This window comes from Aedes albopictus, chromosome 1, assembly GCF_035046485.1.
Source record: "Aedes albopictus strain Foshan chromosome 1, AalbF5, whole genome shotgun sequence".
Classification (NCBI taxonomy): domain Eukaryota; kingdom Metazoa; phylum Arthropoda; class Insecta; order Diptera; family Culicidae; genus Aedes; species Aedes albopictus.
The window spans coordinates 300235176-300259230 of record NC_085136.1 but is presented as its reverse complement, the minus strand read 5'-3'; the positions used below and the strand labels follow the sequence as shown (position 1 = coordinate 300259230).

The 24055-nt window shown below is 37.4% G+C and overlaps 1 protein-coding gene across 4 annotated transcripts in view; it reads left to right on the top strand.

Annotated features, from left to right (window-relative positions):
* LOC109408847 (protein catecholamines up) overlaps positions 1 to 24055 on the top strand; it is a 519706-nt gene that overhangs the window by 405286 nt on the left and 90365 nt on the right. For all 4 annotated transcript variants that reach the window (XM_029863770.2, XM_029863772.2, XM_029863771.2 and 1 more), the window contains one exon: positions 21556 to 21649. In XM_029863770.2, coding sequence (XP_029719630.1) covers positions 21556 to 21649 — 94 coding nt within the window. The remainder of the gene's footprint in view (positions 1 to 21555; positions 21650 to 24055) is intronic.

Sequence of the window (24055 nt, the reverse complement as noted above, 5' to 3'; positions counted from 1 at the left end):
GGGTAGCACACTAGGAAATTATAACATTATAGAACTCCACTAGAAGACTGGATAACTAAACGACTAGAAGACCGAAAGACTAAAACACCAAAAGACTAAAAGTCTTGAAAATAAAAAAAAAAGGTTAGAATACATCAAGTCTATAAGGTTAAAAACACAACAAGACTACAAAACTAAAAGTAGAAAATTAAAAAAAATCTCAAGACCAAAAACAAGGACTCTAGAACGACCAGAAAGTAAGAGCTTAAAACTGAACTTGCTGGGTAGAACACAACCAGGCTACAAGACGCCTTCCTCACATTTTATCGTAGACACCCTCTGCTACATACAACTCGGCTACCTTGGTTGCGGTTGCGGTTCACTGCCGCTGAGTGCCGAGACCAGCTCGGAAGCTCGCGGCCGGCTGTGGTTGTGATGAATGTCTAAGAAGTGAACTTTATTAAAATTGTAAATCGTATCGCACCCCGCCCCACCGCATCGCGATTCTCTTAGTTCTTCCTGTTCGGATGCAGCACAGCAAGTGTCTCGATTTCAATCGAATAGATACACCCTCGTGCCTTTCGTGGTTTTCGTAGTATCACATGCACGATTATCACTTCCTCACTTCAGCTGGGGGTGGGTATGAATGGTCAAATGTAAATCCCAAATATAAACATTGCTGACTTGCTCAAGAGATCGATGCAGGTGGACGGTGGTGATTCCTAATTCCTATACATGCGAAGAAAGTGACTATGTTTAGTCTGGCCTGTCGCCGTCGTCGTCGTCGTTGGCCAAATGGCTTATGGGTGTGTACCTAATTTAGCTTGTTGCTATCGACAGAAATAATTCACTGTTAGCATTGTTTTGATTTTCACTAAACGAAGTAGAGTCTGAATGAATTGATTTATTCGTTTCCTCGATGATTAGGATTTTGTTTGATAACGCCGTCTTCCCGTCGCCGTTTCTCCTAGTCTTCTGTTCATCTGGTCTTCTGGTATTATGGTCTTCTGGTATTATGGTCTTCTGGTGTTCTTCTGGTCTTGTCGTCTTCTGGACTTCTGGTCTTCAGGTTTTCTGGTCTTCTTGTCTTCTGGTATTCTGGTCTTCTGGTCATCTGTTCTTCTGGTCTTCAGGTCTTCCGGTCTTCCGGTCTTCTGGTCTTCTGGTCTTCTGATCTCCTGGTCTTCTGGATCTACTGGTCTTCTGGGTCTACTGGTCTTCTGGGTCATCTGGGTCTTCTGGGGCTTCTGGGTCTTCTGGGTCTTCTGGTCTTCTGGTCTTCTGGTATTCTGGTTTTTTGGTCTTCTGGTCTTCAGGTCTTCCGGTCTTCTGGTCTTCTGGTCTTCTGATCTCCTGGTCTTCTGGATCTACTGGTCTTCTGGGTCTACTGGTCTTCTGGGTCTTGTGGATCTTCTAGGTCTTCTGGGTCTTCTGGGTCTTCTGGGTCTTCTGGGTCTTCTGGATCTTCTAGGTCTTCTGGGTCTTTTGGTACTCTGGTCTTCAAATCTTCTGGTTTTCTGGTCTTCTGGTCTTCTGGATCTTCTGGGTCTTCAGGGTCTTCTGGGTCTTCTGGGTCTCTGGATCTTCTGGGTCTTCTGGGTCTCTGGGTCTCTGAGTCTTCTGGGTATTCTGGTCTTCTGGTACTCTGGTCTTCTGGACTTCTGGTTTTCTGGTCTTCAGATCTTCTGGGTTTCTGGTTTTCTGGTCTTGTGGTTTTTTGGTCTTCTGTTCTGCTGGTCTTTTGGGTTTCTGGTCTTCTGGACTTCAGATCTTCTGATCTTCTGGTATTCTGGTCTTCTGGTATTCTGGTCTTCTGGTCTTCTGGTCTTCTGGTCTTCTGGTCTTCTGGTCTTCTGGCCTTCGTGTATTCAGGTCTTCTGGTCTTCTGGTATTCTTGTCTCCTGGTCTTCTTGTTTTCTGGTCTTCTGGTCTTCTGGTCTTCTGATCTTCTGGTCTTCAGGTCTTCTGGTTTTCTGGTTTTCTGGTTTTCTGGTCATCTGGTCTTCTGGTCTTCTGGTCTGCTAGTCTTCTGATCGTCAGGTCTTCTGGTCTTCTGGTCTTCTGGTCTGCTAGTCTTCTGGTCTTCTGGTCTTCTGTTATTCTAGTATTCTGGTCTTCTGGTATTCTGGTCTTTTGGTCTTCTGTTCTTTTGGTCTTCTGATCTTCTGGTCATCTGATCTTCTGATCATCTAGTCTACCGGTCTGCTAGTCTTCTGGTATTCTGGTCTTCTGGTCTTCTGATCTTCTGATCTTCTGATCTTCTGGTATTCTGGTCTTCTGGTTTTCAGGTCTTCTGGTCTTCTGGTCTTCTGGTATTCTAGTATTCTGGTCTTCTGGCCTTCTGGTATTCTGGTATTGTGATCTTCTGATCTTCTAGTCTACCAGTCTGCTAGTCTTCTGGTCTTTTGGTCTTCTGGTATTCTAGTATTCTGGTCTTCTGGTGTTCTGGTCTTCTGATCTTCTGGTCGTCTGGTTTTCTTATCTTTTAGTCTACCAGTCTGCTAGTCTTCTGGTCTTCTGGTATTGTGGTATTCTGGTCTTCTAGTCTTCTGGTTTACTGGTATTCTGGTCTTCTGGTCTTCTGGTCTTCTTGTTTTCTGGTCTTCTGGTCTTCTGGTCTTCTGGTCTACTGGTCTTTTGGTCTTCTGGTCTACTGGCCTTCTTGTCTTCTGGTCTTCTGGTATTCTGGTCTTCTGGTCTACTGGTATTCTGGTCTTTTGGTCTTCTGGTCTTCTGATATTCTGATCTTCTTTGTAGCGACTCCTGGTGTTTTTCTATTTTGTCTCTCAGGTAGAGTAATGCGGGGCAAAAGTTCGCACGGGACAAAAGTTCGCAGTGGGTCTTTCTCTGCGCACGAGTTAAGAACCAAGGCAAACTTGTATGGGTTCGACACATTATCAGCCCAGATGCTCGTCAATAAAAATTGGAACGATTTCATTATGCAGTAGCAGAGTAATGGAAAAAGTGTTTTTTTGGCTGTTTTGATGTAATTTTTGGACCTTTTGGAATATGAATTTGTAATGAGTGAAAGTAGAAAAACTACATAACCTCTTTGTGTCGAAGAATCGTCATTCCATAGTACTTCGAGAGGTGCACTCGAATAAACAAAAATCCTCCAGTGCTTCTTGTAGGAAAGAACATTGTTAAAGCCTCGACAGTGGAGCAAAAGTTTGCAGTAGCTGTGGGGCAAAAGTTCGCACTATATTTCTGAATCTAGAGCATCAATATAGTTACAAAATATTTGAAGCAATGACGATTTCGTATAGAAACTACTATATGATGTATAATAGTTGTAGTATACATCCTCAAATCGTTCTGACTGAGGGTTTGAACTTATTTTTGGAAGAAGATCTATAAGGCAATCAGTGTATTCGACTATTTCAAACAAAAAAAAATGTGAAATGGCTGAAAAAACATTTTGGAACATTTTTTTACCATACTTTGAAAGTTTTTGGGAGTATGGTGTTATTCTACTTTTTTGGGGTCTTTCATAGCTTATTCTGTAAATTCATACTTATACTTATACTGACGAAGGGTAGATTAAAATTACGGTCCCGTTCAATAGTTTTGCACCATATTTGATTTTTTTCAAGTATTTTGTGTAACACGTACAACTATAATTAGTCCACAATGTATTTTGACAACTTCAATAACGCTGGAAAGGAAAGCTCTTAAAAGTTGAAAGTTGTGGAAGTGTTCATAATATACCCTGTATACTTTAAGCTGAGAACCAGGCCGTGTTCCAGTTGATATGTAATGCCATGAATAAAAGGAAACACATTTCGTGCCTAGAGTGAAAGGGTGAACATAAATTACCATAAAATAAATGAACTTCACACCAATAAACTATCCTTCACAATGTGCGAACTTTTGCCCCCAGTATGGGTAGCTTCCCAAAACATTCTCTCAGAAGTTTTTTAATAAATCATCCATGTGGGCTTCGTGGCCGAGCGGTTAGCAGCGTCAGTTGTTTAGGTGTCTCATAAGCCTCGGAGTGTGGGTTCGATTCCCGCTTCAGTCGGGGGAAACTTTTCGCTTAACGGAAAATTCTCCACTGGGCCACTGGGTTTTTACAAGTGTTGTGCGTTGTCGAATGCTAGTAATGTCCAGGCTGTGGAGGCCGCAAGGTCGAAGACGATGTAATTGTGTTTTACTATAAAAAAATCGGAAATTTCTTCAAGGATTTCTCCAAATATTTCCTCAAGGATTCTTTCAAAAAAATCTTCCCAGGACTCTCTCTTAATGTATACAGAAATTCCTAAAGGAATTTTTTCAAACATTTATTCTGCATTTTCTTGGGAAATCCTCTAGATATTTACTCAGAAATTTCGCCAGCAATGCATTAAGTAATCCTTATGATTTTTTTTTACAAAATCATTCGAAAATTCTTCAAGGGAATCCCTCGGATTTTTTTCCAAGATTCGTTAAGAAATTCCTCCACAGACTCTTTCAAAAATATTCCAAGGATTCGCTCGGAAGTTTCTTCAGGGATTTATTTAAAAGATCCTCTAGGGATTCCTTCATAAATTTCACTGGAGAATTCACAAGTCCTCACTAAAATGTTTCGGAAATTCCTATAAGAATTGCTTCAGAAATTCTTCCTGATATTCCTTCAGAAATTCTTCTAAATATTTATTCAGAAATTTCTCCGGCGGTTCCTGTAGATGACCGCTCAAAAATTTCTCAAGTTTTTTTTTGAGAAAACTTCCGGAAATTACCTTCAGACTCTTACAAATTTTCAGTATTCTTTTGAAAATTTTCTTAAGGAATATCTACATAAATTCCTCTAGAAGAAACTTCTAGAGTAATTTCTACAGAAATTGCTTGAGAAAATTTCACTGGCGATTTCCAGAAAGTTTCATAAAGATTTTTTTAGAAAACTTTGCATGGATTGCTCCAGAAAGTCCTCCATAAATTCAAGTGAACGTGCACTATGCCATTGTGATACGTGAAGCCTAGCATCTTAGAAGGATAAATATCTTCAGAAATTCATACACGGATTCTTTATGGAAATCGTACGGGGATTGTTTCATAAGTTTCTCCACAGAGGAATTCAGCAAGTTTTTCAGAGATTTTTTTTTAGAAATTAGATTCCATACACAATTTTTTTTAGAAATTCATCCTCGAATTCCTTCGGAAATTTTTCAAGATATTTACTCAAATTTTTTCCATTTCTTTCGAAAATTCTTCATAAATTTTTCAGGTATTTTGAGAAAATCTTCCAGAAATTTTCCCGCAGATTCCTTCGACATTTTTTCCAAGATTCCTCCAGAAATTCCTCAGTAGACTTTCAACAAATCTTCCAAGGATTCATTCCGAAATTTGCTTCATAATTTTTTTAGAAATTGCTCTAGGGATTCCTTCAGAAATTTCACTAGAGATTTCCCGAAAAAATCATAATAAATATTTTAGAAAATGATGCAAGGATTGCTTCAGAAAGTCATCCAAAAATATTTTCAGAAATTCATCTAAGAATTTTTCTACAACATCCTACATGGATATCTCCATAAGTTTTTCTAAAATATCCTTTCCTAAGAATTCATTCTTTCTACAACATTCTTTCCTAAGAATTTTTCTACAACATCCTACATGGATATCTCCATAAGTTTCTCCATAGAGACTTTCAGTAAGTTTTTCAGAGCTTTTCTCAGAAATTATTCTAGAGGTCCATTCAAAAAGTTCTTCAGAAATTCACCCTTGAATACCTTCGAAAATTCCTCTAAATATTTACACAGAAATTTTCCATTTCTTTAGAAAAATTCTTAGAAATTCTTCGGATATTTTAAGAAAACCTTCCAGAATTTTTTTACAAGAATCTTACAGAAATTCATTTACAGACTTTCAAAAAATCTTCCAAGGAATCATTCGGAAATTTGCTTCAGGAATGTCCTTAGAAATTCTCTGGAGATATCTGAAAATTACATAAAGAGTTGCTTCGAAATGTCCTTCATGTATATTCAGAATTTCCTCCATGGATTCTTTTACAAAATCCTACAAAATGCAAATTAATTTTTTTTTTTCGACAGGAGTTTACAGAAAGTCTTCTGGGGATTTCCTTAAACATTTGTCTTGAAATCCCTCCCGAAATTTTCAGAAAATCTGCGATGTATTATTCTAGAACTTTCTGCATAGATTCTTCTACAATGTTTCCAGAGATGCCTCGAGAGTTTATTTCAAGGACTCTTTCAGAAACTCATTCAGGAATTAATTCAGATATTTTCTCCAGAGATTTAATTTGAAAATTCATGCAGATTGTCCCTAAGGGTTCACCAGGAATTTCTCCAGGGATTCCATAAGAACTACCTCCAAAGCATTTCCTTCCTAGCATCACCTTAGGAGATTCTCACATGATTTTAATGGTGGCTCCGTTATGAATTCCTCCTGGTGTTTCTGTTTTTTTTTTTCTCGCAGAAATTGCTCCTGGATTTCCTCCAAGAATATATTTAGGAATTTTTCCACAGATTAATACAGGAATTCCTTCTGAATTTTACAGCAGTTTATTTTAAAATTTCTATTAAAATTTTAATATTAACAGAGATTTTTCCACTTGCATCTCCTGATCCCGATGAATTTCTCTAGAAATTGGCACAGATTTTCTCGATGGCTCTTTCAGGAATTTCCCCAGGAATTCTCCAAAGGAATGTCTCCAAACATTTTTTTAGGTATTCCTTAAGAGATTGTCACATGCTTTTTTATGGTGGCTCCAGAATTAAATCCTCCTGGTGTTTTTTTTTATTTTTCTTTCTCAAAAATTTCTCCTGGATTTCTTCCAAGAATACCTCCGGAATTTTTTCCACGGATGCTTGCAGGTGTTCATTCAGGGTTTTCAAAAAATATTATCTTGAAATTTATACAGGATTTTATTCAGTTGAGAGTTTCGACTGGATGTTTGATTGATGTTTCGGATGGCTTTCTCAGTCATTTAATCGAGAACGGTTGTTTTATAATTTCCAGAAGTTTCGACTGATGGGTTTAGACCTTTAACATGTGTCGTAGTGTCTATCGGAGAAATTTCCCAAGTGATGTTTCAAACGAATATTTACAGAGGTTTATCCACTTGCATCTCCAGATATTCCTCCAGGAATTCCTTCAGAAATACATTCACAAATTTCTCAAGTAAATCGCTAAGGAAATTGTCCAGTAATTTTGGAGAAGGCTTTTTTCCTGTAATTCTTCTAAAAATATCTAAAGAGATTATTTTAAGAATTTCACCAGGAGTTTCTCAAGGGGTTTCAACAGGTAATCCTTTAGGAGTTTACTCTTCAAGTCGTTTATTGCTGTTCTTTCAGAGATTCTCTCAAGAATTTCTACAATAATCCGACTAGAGATTTCTTCATAAATTCCTTCATGATTTTTTTTTAGAATCTTCCGAGGAGTCCTTCAGAAATTTATTCAGAGCATTTCAAAATTGTGTTTAACGGACTCTATTTTAACCATGTCGGCACTGTTTTCTAGCTTCTATCTCATATTTCACCAACGATCAATTAAGAATGTTGATACATACATTTGTGCTATTTCACATTGATTGTTTAGACTCCCACCTCTTTTTCGCTGAAACCAGTTATAATCCCGGTTTCGGTTTTTCTTCAACTCCAACATCTGTGTTTGCTTAAGTTCGCCTTTGCACGCTGCACGTGAACCCAACGTAACAGCATCGTATTTTCGGTGAACTATAAAATCAGCCGCCGTTTGACTGGCATCCAACAAGTTTGTGCACCCATAAAAATCCGTTTATGTTTTCCCCCTAACTAGACAAAAATCCCCCGGTCAGTAATATCCGGCGGGCAGGCGGTGAGCCGTCCGTCGATGGCGAAGATGAACCAGACGTCATCACAGAGCAGCTGTGGTCAGCGGTATAACTAGTGCTGAAGTCAGATGCGGAGGCGTTGTTTCAATACCTCATGGTAATAGTATTCCATATTTTTCGAAAATTTTAGAAATTTATAAATTTTCAAAACAACTCTATTTACTTTGAACACTAGTTGAAAATTTACAAAACAAACTCTTCACTTTACTTCACTTTGGCAAAAAAATAAGAAGGAAAACATAGCCTCGTGTTAAACATCTTGTTATTAGAAATAAAAAAAAAATAAAAAGAAAATTTAAAAAAAAACATAAAAGGGCGACTGTTTTTAGTTTTTTTTTTGTGTTTTTTAAAATAATTTCAGATTAGTGCCCAAAAGAAATAAGTACTGTTAACAAGCATAGAGCAATAAAGAATAAAACCTCTATGTATCTGTGGTCAAGCAACAAACTGAAGTCATTGGAGTTTTTGTTTAATTTATTTGTATTTGTGAATTTGGAGACCTTATCAAAACCTAAAATGCTTGATTCGTTATTCTGATGGCTAGAAAATTCTGAAATACATTGTTGAGTCAATAAGAATCCAGGAGGTCTTTAGAACCATCACAAAACCAAAACATTTTCACATTTCTTGAAAATTTTAGAAATTTCGAAGCTTTTAGGTTTTTTTTCATTTATTTAGGACACAAGTTGAAAATAAAACAAACACTTCTCTTTACTTCAACTTTGCAGAACAATAATTAAAATAAAAGCTAATCTCGTGTTAAAAATCAAGCTTATGAAAATAAAAAATGAAAAACTTAAAAAAAATCTGGTAAGGACGAGCGAACTGCATTTTTAATCTTTTTAATCGTTTTTTTTTTTTATTTTTAATCAGTGTCCATCTTAAACAAGTTCTGCCAACCGGCTTTAAAGTAATCGTGGAAGAAAAACTCTATTTAGTTGTACTTAAGCAACGAACTGAAGTCCAATCAGTATTGAAGACCATATTAAATCCAGAATGGCTAAATTTAGTTTTATTATAGCGACAGTCAGCATATCAAGTAACATTTTTAGTCAATTACACTCCAGGAGCATGGCTCTCAGAACCTTCCTAAAACTAATTGGGCTTATAATGTTGCTTGGGCACTTAGGAACTCTATTTATATCTATTTCAGATTAAAATGTTTGTTAGGATATTCATGCCAGTCTATCACGATTTTGGTAAAATTACACTCAGTTGTTCTTTTCTCGTTTTTATAACACTAATCTTAGATTTTTTTATTGTGCACTTATTATTGAACATGTGATGAGTGAGTGAAACCTCCTTTGCCAAAATTTTCCTCTAACTAATACTGCGGTTAGAGGAAATCCTCTGCGGAAACGGTTTCCCGCACACCCAAACAAAAAAGCCAAATCAGAGAAGTACCGCACCAGTCGAGAATAACGAGATTTTTATTTCGCTTCCGTTTGTTTTTTTTTTTAATCATACCGCGAACCACTGCTGCTTGCTTGCGTGGGTTTACCTACCGGTTGTTTTACGATGCAAATATTGGGTAGACAAAAAAAAATCTTTCAATCACCAGTTCCACCGCCACCACCCACCCACCAGAGAAATAGAGAGAGAGACGCGGATCATTATCGCGTAAAACGTAAACGCTCATTTAACCATTCACTGCGTCTGGTTTTTTGTGTAGTAAAAACCGATGATCGAAGTCACTTAGAGGAATGGTGGAATTTCTCTTACTCTCAACATTATCTCACGGACTCGGTGTTAATTAGCGATGATAAAATCGATAGGTCTAAAATTAGAAAAAAAAATTCTCGAAAAAGAATGTGTTTTTTTTTGTTTTTGCTATTTTTTTTTCAATTTTCTTAAATTTGTTTATAAAATTGTTTGTATACTTTTCTCTCTTTTTATTATATACTGGGATTCGAAAAATATGATTTCTATTTTATTTTAACTCTCAGCAAAACTTTGATTTTAAAAATATATATTTTTTTCTTTTTTTTTTAAAGCGGTAAAACATTTGCGTAAACCAACCAGGATTTACAAAATATTTTATTTTTATTTTTGTTTTGTTCTTATTAATGTGTATTTTAACTTATAACTAATTCAATACTTTTTTATTTTAATTAAAAACACTCACTGATAGCTACCAATATATTTGTAAATGTTTATTTTTTTTATTTTTTGTATTCATGAGTTTTTTAAATAAACTGTGTACCAACCTCAAAAAACTACATAGCATAAATTTCCACATTTGTTTTTAAGTGAATGAACAAGCGTTTTAGACTACAAGTACTCTGAAAATATTGAATCATTTTTATTTTAATTTTTAGTTAAATCACCTCTCTGAATACCGTTTTTTTTTAAATTTTTGTTAAATAGTTTATAATTTCATTGTATAAATTTTCGGGTTAGAAAATATTCTTATTACTTTTAGTAATTACGCTCACTATAACTACTAGAATTAATTTTCAATTTTTTCTATTGAAAATCAATCAAAACCATCTGTATTATTCGCCTGAAAAGGTCAGAATTTACCTATTCAACCTCAACAAATTTCTAAAATCTATGTTCAAACTGACCGGACAACCTTTCCTCAACGAACTGGCCCGAATCAATGCAGACAAGAAGCTTGCAACTTAATGAGATCTCGCAGACAACCAGCTATGAAAGCGGGTGGATTGTTGGCGAATCGTCGTCACCAACAAGCCAGTCAGCCGGGCCTGGTCAGGTGAAACCAGTAACGGGAGGTCTCGAATCGGTACCGAACCGGTTTGAGGTTGAAAATTCTGACCGAAGCTGGCCGTTTCCTGGTTCTGGTTACATGGTGGCTGTTACAGAGCACTACTCAGACTGCACTAACTGCAGCGCAACGTGGACTTTGTAACTACATAATTGATGATAGTGTAGTGTGCGATGTCACGCACTTGCAAGAATGTCAGGGAAGATGAGAACAGACTTGCAATGTCATAACCGATACGAATCGGTTCAAACCGGTGATCCGTATCATTGTTTTTTTCCTGGCATAATTTATCAAACGATAACGCCTTGAAACACGTTCCCTCTTGAGATAACGACAAATGAATCCCAGTTTGTAGGAAAGAATTTCAAGCGTATTCACGATTGTGCTTTCAGGTGGATGCCAACTACGTTTCAGTGAATTCTAAAATTTATAAAAAAAAAACAGTCTTGAAACTCAAATTTGCAAATTTGAATGTTGGCTTCCAATGGATTTCTAGTGTTTCTATGTTCCTGAAGCTGTAATTCCAAACAACAACAGTTTGGAAACATTTTTTTTTAGTTTTAAAACTTGTATAAAGTGTAGCCCACATTTACCTGTTTTTGAATAGTTTTGAGTATTTTTTATTTTTTATTTTTAGCTCTTTTCGTATTTTCCATGCTCCTTCTTCTTCTCCTTTATGGCTCTACTTTTCCACTGGAACCTAGTCTGCCTCTCTTCAACTTTGTGTTCTTTGAGCTCTTTTACAGTTATTATCTGAAGAAAGCTCTTTGCCTGCCATGGCATGAATTTGTATATTGTGAGGCAAGCACAATGCGCCATCTCCAGATTGGCGATCCATAGCCTTAAACACTAAGCTAACTGAAGACCCATGTTTTAATCACTCTTAATAAAATGACTCTTCCAATGTATCAAAAACCTAGAAGCAAATCTTACCCAAACACATCATCTTAAAAACAGACCATTACCTCAGCCAAAGCATACTGTTTAAATTTTTTCGTTTTTTTTTTGTTTTTTTTTTATCTTATGTAAAAACGTTATACAGATTTCTGAACAACGACGACGACGCCAACGATGACGGCCCGACAGCCCAACAGGTGTGATTGACGAAACGCGAGCAACAGAGCAGCGTTTGGCAATCGTTCGCGTTGCTTTGCTTGTCGGTGTCGACGTCGATGACGTCATCGTCGTGAACCAGTCTTATTCTGTTTTGGTCACCTCCAACCTAAACCGAGCCTGGGTGGGGGTATAATCCGACGTGTGGTGAGCTCGTATGTTAAGTGGTGTTTGACCGGTGGGTGCGATGAGAGGACTTCTTATTAGGTACAGAAAAATTAAGAAAAATAAGACGGTTGACAAATTTGGGACAGACGAGTTAGATTAAACAACTGATACAGCAGATACAATTGAGATAAATTAATCAACTGGGATAAGGTAGAGGACTATGCCAATCGACAGGGACATCCGAGACAACTTGTAGAATGAAACAACCGAGAACATCTAACGGAGTAGAGAAAGTGTTCAGAAGGACACAAGACATGTTAATAAGTATTAAAAAAATGATCATGATAAACACAACAGTTGAAACAGTAAAAACAACTGGACATATGGGAACCTCTGAGACAGACATCGAAAACAAACCGATATGGCTCACAAAACCAAGATCAGGGACATCAGGAACATATCTTATTCTGATAGATGGCACTCCCAAGCACTTGACTTGGCCAAGTATGTAATTGATGCGGTGACATCGAATCGGATAACTTGGGACAGTTAAGTAGCTCTTAACAATTGGGACAGCCGATTCAATTGAGAAAATAACTGGGTCAGCCAAAAGAATGTATGAAGAAGAACAAATACAACGCCTGGAGGTCATCAGTGATCAGGGGCAAGAGATATTTCAACTTATCTTAGAATAGAGAAAAATGGGATTATCAAACATCAACTCTTAAAATCAAGCCAGTGGGACGGGACAGCTACTATCTACAAATACAATTAGAATGATTTCCAAAAAGATGAGTCTTTTTGATGAGAACACTTTTGAGATTTCTAAAACTTTCGTATGGGGCTTTGTATGGGAAGGAATGCAATTCAATAGAGTTGGGACAATCGAAGTATTCGAGGGAGCCCATAGACTTGACCTAAATGGGACAGCCATGGGACACATGTCCAACTGGGACACCGAACCAACTGGAACAACCAAAACTATTGAAATGCATATTTGTCTCCACAAAATCCTTTAAAAATAACCACAAACTGGATAATTGAAACAGAGAGCGATGAGAGAAGCGAATTATCTGATGATAGTTTTGGAAAATATCTGAATTAACTGATATAGATAAAAGACAGTGAGATAGTCGTGTCTTTTGACACAGAATGAGACACAATAAAAAACGTTTGTTGTTTAATTTCTCAGCATATTTGTAGAAAGATATGCAAAACGATAGGAATTTTAAAATAATTTAGACAAACGATACAATCGAAACAATCAACATGAATGGGAGCACAGCTGATACAAATGACTACAGTGATAGACATTCGTTTAGCCGAGAACAAAAAAGTGTCAGGAAACTCATACAGAAGATTTTATGATAAAACTATTTTATCGTAGTAATAGTATATCTAGTACAGTTTTATAAAAATGTCATACATTAAACTTATATATACACTGAAACAAAACCGAGGGTAAAAACACTTCAAATTTCATTTTTTGCCTAGACATTCGTTTAGCCAAGGTAAATGAAAAATTGGTTTTCAATAGATTTTTTGCAATTTCGTGAGTATATTTCGAGAATATACTCCAAGGCATTTAGTTTATGACGCAAGATATTTGACCTTGAAAGTTTATTTATTTGTGAAATTCAAAGAAATATTATAAAATATGTCCCGATAAGGAGAAGCGACGATAAACAAATTTATTTAAGAAAACTGATTTCTGTAAACACTCAAACGTAAGCTAGATTAGCAGTTTTGAAAATATGGCACAGAATTATTGTCAGAAATGTTCAAATTATTGCATAAAATGTCATGAAAAAAATAAGTATATTGGTTTTTGGTAGGTTAAACTTTAAAATGGGATTGATAAAAGCTAAAATAAATAGTTCTGCATTGAAATAAATACGTGCCCTAATGCCTGTGGAGTAAACCTGTTTGATACTACCATTACTAAATGAGTTAAAAGACTGCAAAGTGAAAGAACTGCAAGAAGTGGCAGATTTTGTGTACCCTGTTTATTCAAAAGCAGATGCTCATACAAAAATGCAAGATTTGGTTAAATAATTGGCTTATTTCATTCAATCTGAAGAAATATATTATAAATGAGTCTTAGTTGTTAACCACATTCATTTTCAACTTGATTTATTTGAAAGAATGTCTAAATTATGAAACAAGTAGTTCATGCTAGAAATTTGAATACTTTCGGTGCCATTTCTCGAAATATGAGCCGTCCAATGTATATTATTTCAGCCAGAATACAGTCTAGAAGATATTGGGAGCTATTAGAAGACGTAATAATAATAAACGCTGTGATTTATGCTAGTGAAACCATCATATTTCATCAAAACAATACTTAAATACGTGATTTTTTGATTGTTGGTGTTATTTTTTTCTGTTAAAAACGTTGTTTTTTGCAAAATTTCAACCTGCTTTGGTCATGAAACTTTCATTAGATTCTTTTGAAACACTTCCGATAAAAATAACTACATCAAATCTCAATTGAGAAACATTTAAAATATTATGACATATTTATATGAGATGCATGGAAAATTAGTATGGCAACACTTCCAAAAACGATCAAGTTCATGATTTACAAGTCGATCTATAATGCAAACCATACAAAATGACTTTGTTGGATATTTTTCGAAATTTGATAGTTTTTTTATTATGGAATTCTAGAAATTGTACAATTCGGCTAAACGAATGTCTAGGCAAAAAATGACATTTGAAGGGTTTTTACCCTCGTTTTTGTTTCAGTGTATATGTAAGTGTGATGTATCACATTTTTATAAAACAGTACTAGATATACTATCACTACGATAAAAAAGTTTTATCATAAAATCTTTTGTATGAGTTTCCTGGCACTTTTTTGAAATTTTTTTAGCCTCGGCTAAACGAATGTCTATCACTGTAGAATCACGTGAACGATAATTAAAAAAAATACAAATATGTGCTAGCTACACAAATGTAGCTAGAACTGTTCGGAAAATAAAAAAGCAAACGAAAAAGACTTACAAAATGATAGAAGCTATGGAAAATGTATTGAAAGTTTTCAAAAATTCGTTGCTGGAACGAAAACTGATATATTAAGAACAAATGAAAACGCTCAGACAACCGATACAGTCGAGACAACCATCAGTAGTGACTCAAATGACCAAAACTGGGACAGCTGGGACATCCGAGACAGCGATCGAGTGTTTTGCAGTGATGACTATATTGACTATATTATTCTCACTTTCTTAGCTATTCAAAAGATTTTGTTCAATTTGAGACACTGGTTAAAAAAATAAAAAAACCTCACACTTTTCTTTCGCAAAAGAAAAAAAATATAATAAAATGAAATATTTTAAAATAAGGAGAGCTATTAAGTCGAGCACTCCTCATCGAAAAGCACTGTAAGTCGCAGACCTAACAGGCTCATCTGTCCAAAAATAAGCATAAGTAGTACAATTGAAAGGAATTTGCTCGTCCTTAGTAGCTTTTCTTTTTAAAACAATTTATATTTTTATATTTTTCATAGGTGAACTGAAGTTAAGTATTTTTCATATTTTTCAAGTATTGCGATACTTTTGTAAACCTCAATAACTTTGACAGTAAAGATAGCTAAATTATCACATTCTAAGCTATTTAGTAAATTTGGTTTAACTTAAGACAATTGTTAAAAAAATAAAAATAAAAACCTCACACTTTTTTTGCAAAAGAAAAAAAAAAGAAAAATGAAATACTTCAAAATAAGGAGAGCTTTTAAAAAGAAAGACAATTCACACCGTCTTCAGCCAGAAGCTGCACAGACTGAACACATTACTTACACTAGACAACGGACAACACGCAGAACACCCTGTGGCCCAGTGATGAATTTTCCGTTTGACGAAAAGTTTCCACCGACTGGAGCGGGAATCGAACCCACACTCGGAGGCTTACGATACGCCTAGACGACTGCCGCCGCTAACCGCACGGCCACGAAGCCCAGTCGAGCACTCAACACTGAAAACCACTGTAAGTCGCAGACCTAATAGGCCTATCTGTTCAAAGATAAGCATAAGTAGTGGAATTGAAAGAATTTGGCTCGTCCTTAGTTTTTTTTTCTTTTTTTAAACAATTTATATTTTTATCTTTTTATATTTTATTTTTTTTTTATTTTTTTCAATTATTGCGATAACTTTGTAAACCTCAATAACTATTAATAGTAAAGATAACTAAATTATCACATTCTAAGCTATTCAGTAAATTTTGTTTTACTGTCTCAATTGTTAAAAAAATAAAAATAAAAACACTGTTTTTGCAAAAGTAAAAAAATAAAATAAAAATGAAATACTTCAAAATAAGGAAAGCTATTAAGGGGCCGTTCATAAATCACGTAGACTTTTTGGGGGGAGAGGGGGTCTGGCCAAAGTCTACGCTCCATACAAATTTCAAAATTTTTGTATGGACAAAAGTCTACGAGGGGGTAGGGGGGGGGGGTCTGACATGGCCATATTTTGGTCTACGTGGTTTATGAACAGCCCCTAAGTCGAGCATTCAACACTGAAAACCACAGTAAGTCACAGACCTAATAGGTCTATCTTTCCGAAGATAAGCATAAGTAGTGGAATTGAAAGGAAGTCACTAAATGTCACTTAAAACACTTAGTGATTATAAGATTTTGAACAACCGAGACAACCAAGTTGATAGAGAAAGCTTAGATGTCAATTAGAATGGATCACTAAAATAGCTAAAACGGCCGCTAAGAAGCGAATTGATAGCGCCACCGTAGTCTTGTGTGTTTGACATAACTCCAATTTTGTCACAATGGTCATGTCCATATACGGTGGCGCCTTTGTTTACATGCGGTGAACACGGGAAAATTTTGCTTCATTGGTCCATTGAAGTTCCCAATACCCCAATTTACAATCGCATTTGCGGAGTCTGCATGCAAAACTGAGTCACAATCCAAATTTTAATAGTTGTCGATGACCTACAACAAATTTAAAAATCAACTTTCAAGCAGTTGAGCAGTTGTAAAAAGGTGAAATCGAAACGTCTCTTAGAAATTGCTTTTAGATGTAAAAAAATAGGGAAAAAACGAAACCTTTGAAACAAATTAAAATCATTACTGAAATACTGCATTATCATAAAAAAAATCAAAATGATTAGCTGCAATGCGCAGCATAGTTGTCCCATGTTACTTTTTAACAATTTTGACTTTGATTACCAAATGGTCTATTTTCACATATAACTTTTAGAAATCACTCTCCGTTAGTATACTTTGTATGGAAACTGTACTGAAACAACACCAAGTAAATTTGTCTCATGTTCAGTTTTGTCATCATAACCTGCTTCATCATGATATGAACATGGGACAGCTTATGCCGAAATCTCAAACGTGAAGGCTTCCCATGTTCATTTGTTTGTTCTTAAAACGTATCCTATTTTCGGTTTATGCGTATAAATAACTGCACCACAAATGATGAAGCGTGAGAAATGAGCAATGTAGAATGTTCAGTGAGAAGTTTGAGTAAGCTGTGAGAAGCATCCTGTGAAGGGTGCAGAGTGTTAGGGCTGTGAGTGAGGAGTAGCATTTGAGCAGTGACGAGTGAGGAGTGAGAAGTTTGGCGTGATAAGTGAAGAGAGAGCTGTGATTAGTAAGGGCTGAGCAGGGAATAATGAAGAGCGTGAAGTAAGGGCTGTGAAGCAGTGAGATGTGTGAGGTAGTGAGAATCGAGGAGTGAGCAGTCTTTTACTCACTGAGCAGTAATTACTAATTATTGAGCAGTGAAGAGTGAGGAGTGAGATGTGAACAATTGGGGATGATAAGTAAGCAATGGAGAGTGAGTAGTGACAAGTAAGTAGAGAGCAGTGAAAAGTGAGGAGTGAAAACTGAAGAAATGATCTGTAAAGGCAATAAAGGAGTGACGAGTGAGAAGTGAGGAATAAAAATTAGGTAATAATGAGTGAGCCGTGAATAAGGGATGTATGGGAAGTATGTGTTGTGGACTGGGGAGTGAGCAATGAAGAGTGAGAATAGAGTAGTGTAGACTAAGCATTGTCATGAGGAGTCTGGTAGTGAGAGGAAGTGAGAGGTAAGGAATGATCAATAAAAAGTGATAAGCGAACTGTAAGCAATGTGCAGTGAAAAGTGAAGTATGAGGAGTGTGATGAAGTGAGGAGTAAGAATTGAGCAGTGAAGAGTGAGGAATTATGAGTGGGTGCAGGTATGAGCATTGAAAAGAGAATACATACAAAGCTGTTGTTTTTTACTGAAAATCGCACAAAAATCAAAAAAGGACATTCCTGCAAATTATTTGATAGCTTCTGCCGCCATTTCATCAGTATCTTTTGCAAGTGTTATTCTGATAAATTATTCGAAGTTTTTCCTCGTATTCCCCTTCGTAATCCTAGATGTTGAGAACAGAGCATGTATGGGCACCGACCTTTCAGCAGGGCAAATAAAACGCTAAGTTGTACCATTTGCCACATGCTACAACGCTGTAATGATGTTTTATTATTGTCTTAAAACATAAAAACATCTAAAACACTTACAACTTCGGTGATTTCTCCACATATAAATTCTGGAGCAACATTTGAAAAGGGCATACAAGCATTGGTAAACAATGACTTCACACGTCGCTCCTGAGCCCCCCTCAGGTTATTCACAAAAACTAAGACCGTTATCAGATAGAGCAAACATCGATTATTCGGATAACGGTGTTCATTTGCGTGGGCGGGCTGCTGTTATGCCCTACGGAGCGTTTTAGAAAAAAGACACAAGACCTCTTGGGCCCTTTTCAAATGTTGCTCCAGAATTCTAACAATCTATACGCGCCCATTCTGTGCCTTGTTTACACTGATTCTATTGTGTGTCATATTTGACAGAACGGGACTGACAGAAAACACGAAGTATAAAACAATACACATGTATAGACAACCAACTCCGACACTGCACAGGGGTTCGCAAGCTACATTCTCACGTAACACTAGAACAATACCAATTTTTTACAAAGAAAAAGCATACTATTGCTGAGTTATTTGAAAATAATTTTAAATTCTAACTATATGAGTTCAAGGTGCAGGATGGAACCTCCAAAATTTTCGATTTTTTACGAAACGCCGTAGAGTTAACCCTCTTATAGTTTAGGTGGTCGTTCAGAAAAATATCCAGTAAAAATAGAAGTAAAACCTCTCGAGGTCCAGAAGTCCGATATTTCTAACCGTGGGTTTCAGCGAGAGTTCCTGCAGGATCTTCACACTTTCAGTAAATTTCTGCTCCAGGTTTTGAACAACATCGTGGATGAAGTCTTTTAGGAGTTCTTTGAAAAGAACAATTAAATATTGGAAAATTGGAAAATCTAGGAAAGTCACAATTGGGTAATTACTGGAGGATCTACGCAAGTAACTACGAAAACATGATTATGAAAAATTTAGGGAGAAGTCCCGACAAATTTACAGAAAATTGGCACTTCATTTGCCCTATGAGCATCTCTTATCAACTTGAGTACAGATGTTTTGTGGTGCATCATATCAATAAAAACCAGTGCATGAAATCACTCGTGGCTGGGTGAATACCAGTGTCAGACCTGCTACCATGATCAGCTGATTTTTATTGATGTTTGCGATAATGAATATTATTTCATTTCTTGTAACTAGGTGGAAAATCCTCTGATAAATGGACTTATCCACCGATGAACCGAATTCACCAGAATTCATCAGAATTGGACGATTCTGATTGGAAATGGCCCCGCTCTAGTGTCAAAATTCTCGGACCGACTGAATTCAGTTCATCGGTGGATACGTCCAAAGACGAGTGCACCGATGAACGTTGAGTTCACTCACCTGATGAATTTTTACACACTACTGGTTTCTACTCTAAACAACTTCTGCTTAGTGATGACTAACCTCGTAGAGTACTGCTCAATCTTTTCTTTTTGTTTTTTCTTACATGAATATTCATTTAGGTGATGTATACGCATATAGTTGATGCACTAGTCCATATTTTCACAATTTAATCGAGATAATCAGGTGAAGTAAATTTAAAAAAAAAAATCCAACTGGGTAGCATTTGATAAACGTGGACCCCACTGTGGTGTCAAATTTTGCTAACCGAGTGAACTCACAGCTGTAGGTGCATTCATCTATAGACGAGTGCACCGATGAACTGAATTCATCGCGGTCCGAGAATTTTGGCACTAGAGCGAGGCCGCTTCCAATCAGAATTGTTCAATTCTGATTGGAAGTGACCCCGCTCTAGTGTCAAAATTCTCGGACCGCGATGAATTCAGTTCATCGGTGCACTCGTCTTTTCGCAACTACGAATATTGATAAGCCGGGAAAAACTGTTTCTGTGTGAGGGAAGTGCGAGGAAATAAAAAAATCATCCCTCCTTCACTTTCTCACAGAAAACCGCAAACAAAATCATCGCCTTTGTAGTTCTCTATCATGGGCTTATCTACCGATGAACCGAATTCACTTGGTCCGAGAATTTTGACACTAGAGCGGGGTCATTTCTCGTTAGAACCGTCTAATTCTGATAGGAAACGGCCCCACTAGTGTCAAAATTCTCGTACCGAGTGAATTCGGTTCATAAGTTCATAAGCCCACCGAAATTGGAAGATTCGAGTGAATTCTAATCACCGGTGATTAGATCATTATTATTTACAAACATGAACATCTCATGAGTTCATTTCTAGTAAATCGGCAAAAAAAAACAATTGATCACAATGGACTTATCCACCGATGAACCGAATTCATCGCGGACCGAGAATTTTGACACTAGAGCGGGGCCATTCCCAATCAGAATCGTTATATTCTGATTGGAACGGCCCCGCTCTAGTGTCAAAATTCTCGGACCGCGATGAATTTGGTTCATCGGTGGATAAGTCCATAGACGAATGCACCGATGAACTGAATTCATCGCGGTCCGAGAATTTTGACACTACAGCGGGGTCGTTCCCAATCAGAATTGTTCGATTCTGATTGGAAATCTTTCACTTCTGATTGGAAGCGACCTCGCTCTAGTGTCAAAATTCTCGGACCGCGATGAATACAGTTCACCGGTGTACTCGTCTATAGACGAGTGCACCGATGAACTGAATTCATCGCGGTCCGAGAATTTTGACACTACATCGGGGTCGTTCCCGATCAGAATTGTTCAATTCTGATTGGAAATCTTTCACTTCTGATTGGAAGCGACCCCGCTCTTGTGTCAAAATTCTCGGACCGCGATGAATTCAGTTCATCGGTGCACTCGTCTATTGGTATGCAGTTTGTTCGAAAGGTTAAAAAAAAAACAAAAACCGTGAATGTATATCATGTGTTTGAAAAGGAAATCAGGAGTTCATGAAGATTAACAGCCATGGATCACAATAAAGTGCCGTTTTTTTGTATTTCAAAAACCAACATTGGAAACAGAGGTAGATATGGACTTATCCACCGATGAACCGAATTCATCGCGGTCCGAGAATTTTGACACTAGAGCGGGGTCTGTTCCAATCAGAATCGTCCAATTCTAATTGGAAAGACCCCGCTCTAGTGTCAAAATTCTCGGGCCGCGATGAATTCGATTCATCGGTGGATAAGTCCATGGGAGGAGAAAAACCCTAGACGATGATCATCAGCATTTTTCCTTCATTTCACGGGCTTTCAACTGCCACCATCAGCCAACAACCAGTCAAAACAATTTCGCATTATTGTTTTGAATCGTCATCTTGTTAGCACAAACCTCGCCATCGTGTCGTCGGTCGACACGTTCCCTGTCAATCTCTAGTCTTTCTACCTCTATACCTACAGTAGTTGATCATGATTGATTGCCTCTCGATTGATTTATTTACTTTACTTTTTCTCATCCACCTTTCAGATGCTCCCAACGATGTCCTGTATATGGTTTGTGGAGTTGTCATTGCCATGCTCCTCGTGGGCCTCATCATAGTTTTAGTAGCAGTCACAATCAGGTAAGTTACCGCTGTCTGATGGTGGCCTCGTGGCCACCATGAGTCTAAAAGAGCAAGTTTATTTTGGCGAGCGATTATCATCCGAACGAGCAGCATGCGAGATGGAGCGGATTATGTAAACGCCGCGTAATCAGCTGCGTCGTCCATCGCAGCAGCGGGTCGTTCGGCTACACTGATAAGGTTAACCCGAACGAGGCGATTAGTACACGTCACCAACGAGGCAAGGCGCCACGAATTTGAAGCAAAGCTACGAAGTTGCTGCGGGATGACGTTTCGTTGATTACTGTGGGAATTATTGTGGAAAATTTACGGTGAGATTTCATTTGAAATGGTCCACGAGTGAAGAGATGTATTAAACAAATAAAATTTTAGATCATGTTCGATACAGATAGCCTAGTGCATCGATGAATTGAATTCATCGTGGTCCGAGAATTTTGAATTAGAGCGGGGCCATTCCCAATCAGAATTGTTCAATTCTGATTGGAAGCGGCCCCGCTCTAGTGTCAAAATTCTTGGAACGCGATGAATTCAGTTCATCGGTGCACTCATCTATTCCATAACAATGAATTTATCCATCGATGAACAGAATTCACTCGGTTCGAGAATTTTGACAGTAGAGCAGGGTTTCTAATCAGATGATTCTGATTGGAATTGACTCCACTCTAGGGTCAAAATTATCGGACCGAGTGAATTTTGTTCATCGGTGGATAAGTCCGTAGAGGAGTGCCCTTGCATGAATCAAATGTCAAAACCACTTTTCTTTTCATAAATGCTAAGAAAAAATGGATGAACGTTTGGTAAACTACTTACCCTGGCCTATTAACTTATCCACCGATGAACAAAATTCACTCGGTCCAAGAATTTTAACACTAGAGCGGGACCAATTTCAATCAAAATCATCCAATTCTGATGAGAAACGACCCCGCTCTAGTGTCGAAATTCTCGGACGGAGTGAATTCTGTTCATCGGTGCATACGTCTATACACATATTTTTCAGAGCATGTGATCATGAACATGATCGTCAGGTATCAGTAGATCGGCTCCAGAGGCACGTTCTGCCACATTTGGGAAATATGTGCCAAAACATGATCGTCAAGTAATATTACATATTATTTTAAGGGTTATTTTTAGTGAATCTGGAGTAAATATTTTGAGGATCGTCCCATTCTGATAAGAAACGGCTTCACTCTAGTGTCAAAACTCTCAGACCGAGTGAATTCGGTTCATCGGTGGATGAGTGCATAGACGAGTTCATCGATGAACTGAATTCATCGCGATCTGAAAGTTTTGACACTAGACCGGAGCCACTTTCAATCAGAAGTGAACGATTTCCAATCAGAATTGAACAATTCTGATTGGGAATGGCCCCGCTCTAGTGTCAAAATTCTCGGACCGCGATGAATTCAGTTCATAGGTGCACTCGTCTATTGATACATTTCTTACATATGCACCGATGAACCGAATTCCCTCGGTCCGAGAATGTTGACACTAGAGTCAGGTCGTTTCCAACAAGAATTGGACGATTCTGATTGGAAATTGCCCCGCTTTAGCGTCAAAATTCTCGGACCGAGTGAATTTTATTCATCGGTGGATAAGTCCATAATAGTATTCACTCGATTAATCGAAAGACGTTATGAAATTGTTGATTGATGTACAGAATGCTATACAAAAGGTTCTATAGATCATGAAATTGCTGATAGATGGCTGACTATTGTATATTTATAGCAATCGTACTCTCTATCAGGCGAGGTGAGGTCAAAAAGTCGTGAACGTAAAATTCAATCGATTGAGTTTTGAATAGCATTCTTCTTTTTTTCCATCGCAGAACAGCAGCCACCAGGCGTCACGAAGTTCTATTCTTAACCTCTCTAGAAGGTAAACAAATGAACCCGTTTCAACTCTTCCAAGTAGCTGAGAACGTGACAGTTCTAGGTCACTCGCCTATTTATCATTAATCGTACTATAGGAGAATGATCGATCGCCAGAAGGAGTGATCAAATTCGGACGCAGTTATTTTTAGATCCATCACCCCACCTCGGTCGAAAAGGGAGGCCCGTTCGATTGATCGCTATAGGTTGTAAAACATGCATCATCATTGCTTACTAACTCGCTGCCTCTCCATGGGATTCTCGTTCCTTCTGTAAGCATAACAAACTAGTTGTTTGGACAAGCCGTCGTCAGCAGTCAGTCAGTTTGGGCGCTGCTAACAAAATAGAGCGCAAAACTTGTGTGCGAACTTTGGCTGACTAATGACGATGAGGAAATCGCGTTCAGTTCAGTGGCGCCCAACGGTAGTGGGTAGTTTCCACGAATTGGTCCTGTCATTCAAGGTTGTTTTTGTTTGCTCCGAATGAGAAACTATATCTAAAAGTTATTGATTTGTTGCTCGAAATCTAATAAATATAA